This window comes from Austrofundulus limnaeus, unplaced genomic scaffold (assembly GCF_001266775.1).
Source record: "Austrofundulus limnaeus strain Quisiro unplaced genomic scaffold, Austrofundulus_limnaeus-1.0 Scaffold460, whole genome shotgun sequence".
NCBI classification, from domain to species: Eukaryota; Metazoa; Chordata; class Actinopteri; order Cyprinodontiformes; family Rivulidae; genus Austrofundulus; species Austrofundulus limnaeus.
This window is the reverse complement of record NW_013952862.1, coordinates 226,008-233,126: the sequence shown is the minus strand read 5'-3', so window position 1 is coordinate 233,126 and position 7,119 is coordinate 226,008. Positions and strand designations below refer to the sequence as shown.

The 7,119-nt window shown below is 40.9% G+C and overlaps 1 protein-coding gene across 2 annotated transcripts in view; it reads left to right on the top strand.

Annotated features, from left to right (window-relative positions):
- plekho1a (pleckstrin homology domain containing, family O member 1a) overlaps window positions 1-4,124 on the top strand; it is a gene marked incomplete in the record, with an annotated part of 17,224 nt that extends 13,100 nt beyond the window's left edge. For both annotated transcript variants that reach the window (XM_014025186.1, XM_014025185.1), the window contains 1 exon segment: window positions 184-4,124. In XM_014025186.1, the coding sequence (XP_013880640.1) occupies window positions 184-967 (784 nt within the window).
- Between the last annotated feature and the right edge of the window lie 2,995 nt (window positions 4,125-7,119).

Sequence of the window (7,119 nt, the reverse complement as noted above, 5' to 3'; positions counted from 1 at the left end):
AGATTTAGAATAATTATCATTTTGATCCATACATTGTTAAAGTCTGACTGGGCCTCGTGTCACTTTATGTTCAACAAACTGGGCCCCGAGGTCAAAAAGGTTAARAACCTCTGGTTTATAGCAAAAGGTCATTTGTGCTCAATTTTTCAGATAGGAGTGAAAATTATTGGATTTTTGTTTCAGCAGGTCTTCAGGATCTCCGAGGAGCAGGAGCAGCGACTCTCCTCGCCTCCGGGGAAAAGACTCTCCCCGTCTGAGAGGGAGAGAGTCTCCTCGATCCAAAGCCAAGAAGAACCGGTCCAAAGGGGCGGACTCTCCTCGCTCCAGAGGCTCCCACTCACCAGCAGCTAAAACCGCAGACTCTCCTCAGCTGAAAGCTTCACCTCCACCCACCTGTTCTCCTCCATCAAAGAGCTCGGACGCCGTCCGCTCACCAAAACTGAAGGGGTCGTCCAGCGCCTTGTCCAACAAACAGGACGACTCCTCTGCTCAGGAGACCTCAGAAAGTCCCCCGTGTCCCAAAGGATCCAGCTCCTCTCAGGTTAAAGGGTCGGACTCATTGCACTGCAGCAGATCAGACTCCCCTCTCYTGGGGAGCGTCAAGGAGTCTCACCAGAGTCGGAGTTCCCCCAAAATATCCGGATCCCCCGATCCCTCGCAGCCGAAGTCCCCCGACAAACACCCGCCCGCCTCGCAGCCGTCGGAGGAAGAGGTGGAGCGGCGGCGCGCCCAGGCCGAGCGCCTCCTGGAGGAGGCCGTGTCGTCGTGGAAGGAAGCCCAGGAGGTCCTGCAGGAGGTGAAGGAGCTGCAGAGCCAGACGCTGCGGCGGCAGCGCAGGAGGACCTACGAGAAGATGACGACGTCGGCGACCGCGGCCACGCTGGCCACCGCCGCCGCGGCGGAGGACGACGACACGCCGGCCTCGCCCACGTCCCCCGAGGACGACGACGGCTCCGAGACGCCTTGACGAAGATTTTGTTCCACTCGACTCTCTGCGCTGTTCTTGGATTTTCTCAGTAGAGGTAGCAACGCTTCCCAAGTTATGCAGAAAACAGGATTGATTTACAAACTTAATCCTGAAAAAGTTGTGTAAAATGTGAATTAAAAACAGAATATAATGATTTATAAATCTAATAAATCCTCGTTTTATTCATAATGGAACATTATAAACATCAAACGTACCCTTTTTTAATGGTTCAAAATCTAATTTAATATGTTTACTGTTCCTCTGGTAATAAAATATGCATTTATGAGATTTATAAACATTTTAATTTAGTTTTTATAAACATTTTACACAACTTTTTCAGCAACGTGATTTGAAAGTTTTTAATTCCACTTTGGAAACGATTTTGATCTTTTAATCCAGGGATGATAGGATGACCTCCCTCCCCTCAGCAAATGGTGGATTATTTTGAAACCAGCGATACGTTTCTTTCCAGGAGGTTTAACGACTTTAATCCTCCACAGTGCACTACGCTCCCACCAGGCAGAGACCCTCCTCGCTCGCGCTGCCTGTTTATCCCGGGACGCCTCCCTCCGTGGCAGATGTGTCACGTTTAATTTAAGAAAACACAGTTTTAAAACGAGAGGCTCTCCCCTTCTTCTTCTTCTCCTCCTCCTCCAGCGATGCTGCACGCTTTTCTTCTTCGTCTCTTTTTACAGAAAGTGAAGCCAAAAACTTTCGACTGCTTAAAAAAAAAGATGTCAATGTTTATACGATGAAAAAAACTTCTGATTTTGATAAATAACAAAGTCACTGAAGAGCACTACGTTTTCCTAAGCACAAACGTTGGACTTTGCTGCAAATTTAAACCTCTTTAAAAGTTAAAAGGCACGAAAAACGGACTTCCAACTTTAATGATTTGTTTTGCCTTTTTTCTGGCATTTCTTTTAAATTGCTTGACCTCGATTTCAGCTGTGGCTTTATAAATGTAGAGAACACGTCCTAAAATGTCTTTCCAGCTAATATTTATACAATCACAAAAAAAAAAATCAGGGAGTTTAAAGTTGATGAGCAGAGAGGAAGCAATAATGAACCAGTTTTAATCGTTTCTTAATTTGTGGTTGAGACTGAACAACAGACCAGCTCCGAGCTGTAAACTCTGCACTATGAACTGATTTTTAGTGTCACGTCATCTTGTTTTTACTGTGTGGGGAAACATTATTTTTATTTTCAAAGCTGAAACATGGGGATTTTATTTGCACAGCAGTAAATCTGACAAATGCTGGATWTAAAACCACAATGCATTAAAAAAAAATGCACGAAAATAATAAATTATTAGGGATGTTGTCAAAATAACGTGTTACAGATCAAACAAAGTTTAAACATGACTTTGTTGCTGCAGACGTGAAGCAGGTGGTGAAATGTAGGTTTCACGGACCTGAGTAACAGAATTACTCGTGCTGCAGATGGGTCGCTGACAAAATTTGGCACCCATGAGTGATTTATTGTGTCGCACGCCGGAGACTGGAGATGTGTAACAGGCAGAAAATGACTGACGGTGATAAAATTTACACACATCAGCTGGAGCTGTAAGGCTTTGTGTGTGTGTTTGCATGTTTCCATAGAGCTGCTAAAACAAACATCAGGATTTGCTCAGTTGTGTTGAAACGTATAATTCACTTCACCTGAGAGGGTTTTGATTCTCGTAGCTGCTGGGTGCTAGCAACATTTTAAAGGTCCAGTTTGTCGCATGTGGTGACATCTAGTGGCCCAAATGCAAACTGCAACGAGGGGCGGGCCTTTTAAGCAAAAAACCGCTSTTCGAATTTGTGCGTAATAATGTTTTTATTTAGAAAATTATCTTTTGCTCATGCAGGGCTAATAGCACAACAAAAGAGCGCCAATCCCAGCTGCTGCTTGCTTTTAAAAAGGCTCGGTTCTTCTGCGGTTTGGTCGTTCTTCTACACAACACAGCTCGTTTGCTCTGAAACCAAAGCTTTTTGAATCCAGGTCTAAGTAGAGTTTACGTGAGAAGATGAACAACAGACCGTTTGTGCCACTCACACACATTGGTTCAAGCGAAGGCTCGCGTTTTCAGCATTTTGGATGTAGCGGTTTAAATTCTGTTTGTGTTGAAATACAAAACTCACAGCGCCAACTAGTGGCCTGGCGTGGAAACTACAGCAGGTTTAAGCACAACGTTACAATACACTACGGCTGAGCTCACGCCATGGCTTCCACTTAATAATTCTTTCAAAATAAACTACCGTCTGTAGCACAAACAACGCTCTGAGTTGTGGTAGGTGTGTAGAATAAAACACAACTTGATGGTTTGTCGAACTTTGGGTAGTTACACATTAAATTAATGAGGAAGATTTTACATATTATAATGCAACATAACACTTTTTAGGACAAAGATAGGATCATTAAATCGCATTCCAGCCACATGTTTTACTTAAATATTACATGATTGACCCTTAAGCTTGTTTTTATCGAGCAGAAAATAGTTTTTTCCCCCAGAATTTTGTAACTTTTTATTAGTAAACACAGAGGAATGTGATATTTTCATGAAATTACATCAGCTCAAAGCAAATGTTTGCAGTGTTAGAGATGCAAATGGTTCTCACAGAAACCAATAGACTCACTAAACTGAAATATTCTTCTTTTCACAACTTAAAATAAAAATATTCTGATGTTTTAGGGTCATGAAAAAGTAAACCAGCTTCGTTAAAAGTCACATTTTGTAACATAAAACATTTACTCTGGTGTCGCCACATTTGAACGTTTCTTTTTATTTTCGTTTGTTTGGATGTTTTTGCACATTTTGTCATGAATAATGAGAGCATGAACAAGAAACTACTAACACTGGAAGAGCTAAATCACACTCTTTGTACTGTGAGGTTATGGGAGGATTTGTAATTTATTTTATCGTTTGTTCACATTTAAAAAGAAAAACAAAGCTTTTTGCAAGCAGAATCCAATGCTGTATTCACTGTCACTATATAAAAACTGTTATTTTACGTTTGGATTCTCTGTGTTGGTGTTTTGAAATGCATTGTGTGTACACAGAAACGGTTCGTTTTATTAATGCGTGGATGTTCCACGGCTCGTGGAAAGATTGATTTAATTTTGATTTGATTTATTTATTTATCAGGAAAAGGTTATTAAAAATCAAGCCTGACTCAGCATAATTGCTGTTTTACAGCAGGTTCCTGTTCTGCAGCACATAAAACACTCAGAATTACAGCATCACAATCACATCATTATACACCATAGACACAAAGACAAACAAGCATACCAAAGTTCAGGAAGGCAGCATTTKSMAAAWWDGRMKKYYWAAWWWKRRSMMMAMMAAAARKKKYCAGCAGATGGCAGACAAGATTCTTCTTAARGGGCTGTAGTTTTGAAATGGACTTTATGTTTTGAGGAATGTCATTCCATGCTTTAGTATAAACATAGAAGAAAGACCTCTGGCCGTAACAGTTTTTAAAAGTTGGTAATATCAGTTGTCCTTTTGTAACAGATCTAGTTGAATGACCACTTCCAGAATTTGATTTGGGCAACAATGCACAGAGAGTTCCATAATTGGCACCTTGGAAGATCTGAAAATATAAATTAATACCACTATACAAAACATAATTCTGAAAAGTCAAGGCATCAGACAATGAAAGAACTGTACAGTGATGAGTCCAACCAGGAAGTTTTTTATGAATTTTGTAGGCCCTGTTGTAGAGCCTAACTATGGGTTCTAAGATTTCATTTGTTGTAAGAGACCAAACAGGTAAACAGTACGACATGGTTGAGAGTATAATGGCATGAAGATAGATATTTGAAACAGAAGATGTCAGATTGGATCTAATTTTTGAATAAACATATAATTTCTGTTTCAACTTAGTGGTTAAGACTTGTACATGATCACGATAAGTCAAATGAGGATCCAAAGTAATTCCAAGATATTTGTAGGTAGTGACAATATCAAGGGGTTAGTTTAAAAAAGTGAGTTGATTTGTTAYATTGAAATGTCTCCTGGGTGAGGAAAAATACATGCACTCAGTTTTTTTAACATTAACTGACAAAAGATTATCTTGAAGCCAACCATGAATTGTCTGAAGATCTGCTTGTAACTGACTATTAATAGATTCAATATTGAAATCAGACAAAAAAAGAACAGTATCATCAGCATACATTAAAATATTTGAATACTTCAATATTTTTGGAAGGTYATTTATGTACAATAGGAAAAGCAATGGGCCCAGTATGCTACCCTGTGGAACTCCCAYGGAACAGGGCAGAGACCCGGACACARAGCTTCCATGTTTCACAACCTGACACCTATCAGTCAAATAAGAGGAAAACATTTGTATTGCAGATGATGAAAGTTGAAAAGAAATCAACTTTTGTAAGAGTGTATAATGATCAACTGTGTCAAACGCTTTAGAGCAGATCCAAACTAGAATGAGAAACGCTGCAGGGGGGAACTCGAACCTGCTTTCTGATCGTTTTAACACAATTTCTGAGTCTAAGATGGGAACGAGTTGGATCGACTCACCTTACGGCTGATTTTCTTTATTTCTTGTTTGAATAAAACAGATTATTAAGTGAAACGTGAGACCAGGTGACTAATCAGAGATGTGTGTGTGCTTTGTAATTTTTGCTTTTGATGGTCGTCAAAATTGGCCGAGTTGAAGTAATTTCTTTTGTGTTTTCTAACGTCATTTTGAGCCTCAGTTGATTCTTTTCTGCACTTTTCTTTGCAGATAATCTCTCCCTAATCCACGTGTATTATTCATTTAAAAATCACAGCGTTAGATCGACGCGAGGTGGGGCAGATTGCTTCAGGTCACCCCTCAGACAAGGAGAACAAACACTTATTTTATTTTCTTTGCGTCTGATGATCTGAGGAAGTTAACATCCAATTACCCAACTTATTTCCTGTTCATGAACACAACACAGACAGAGTGGGTCACTGAGCTGTGATGAAGCAGATGTAGGGCAGGATGAAGAGCAACGCTCCGTTCTGCAACACACTGATGCATCAGCGTGTGTGTGTGTGTGATCGTGTATGCATGCATGAACATTTCTTGATGACTAATCTGCTGTCATTATGCGTGCTGCTGCGTTTCTGTGTTGCTGCAGGAGAGACTGAAAGCCCAGATCCACCTTAAAGGAGCAGATTGTGTGGAGCCTCTCCTCTGTCTGCAGGATCAGTTTACAGGATCAATGAAGCAGATCTAAAGCGATTAATGTGCTCTCTGAACAGATTCAGGGCTCTGCCTGTGTGAGTTTAACCTCATTCTGCACATTTTGCTTTTCTCATAATGACAAATTTATTTCTGGGATGGTGAGAGTTTGAAGGTGACGTACAGGTCTGAAGGAGGATTGTTTGGTCGGTAACCAGAGATCCTTTTTCTCAGACTCGACCTGTTTCTAAGCACAAACTGAAGATCTGTCGGGTTACAACATTCCCCCACAGCAGCAGCATCTCCTCACATGACGGAGGAGCGGATCAAAATCACAAGAGTCTGAGATCATCATCCAGCCCCTGAGCTTCTCAAGTACCAAACTGATGGTATTTGTGAAAACCAAACCCGGTCCACAGAGACCCGGGTCTGCAGAATCTACTGCTAACATCTGTCCTGGTTCTCAGGATTTGTCTTTGATTCTGATTCTTTTCTTTTGTTTTTCCTAAAACTGGATTTGTTTTCTGACCCAGATTCCTTGTTCTGTTAGTTTAGTTTCACCAAATTCAGGTTCAGACTTTTTCATCCATCCACTCATCCATCATCCATCCATCCATCATCCATCCATCCATCCATCTATCCATCATCCATCCATCTATCCATCATCATCCATCTATCCAACCATCCATAAATCCATCCATCTATCCATCCATCCATCCATTCAACCATCCATCATCCATCCATCCATCCATCCATTCAGCAATCCATCCATCCATCCATCTATCCATTCATCCATCCATCATTCATCTATCCAACCATCCATAAATCCATCCATCATCCATCCATCCATTCATCCATCTATCCATCATCATCCATCTATCCAACCATCCGTAAATCCATCCATCATCCATCCATCCATTCATCCATCCATTCATCCATCCATCATCCATCTATCCATTCAGCTATCCATCCATCTATCCATTCATCCATCCATCA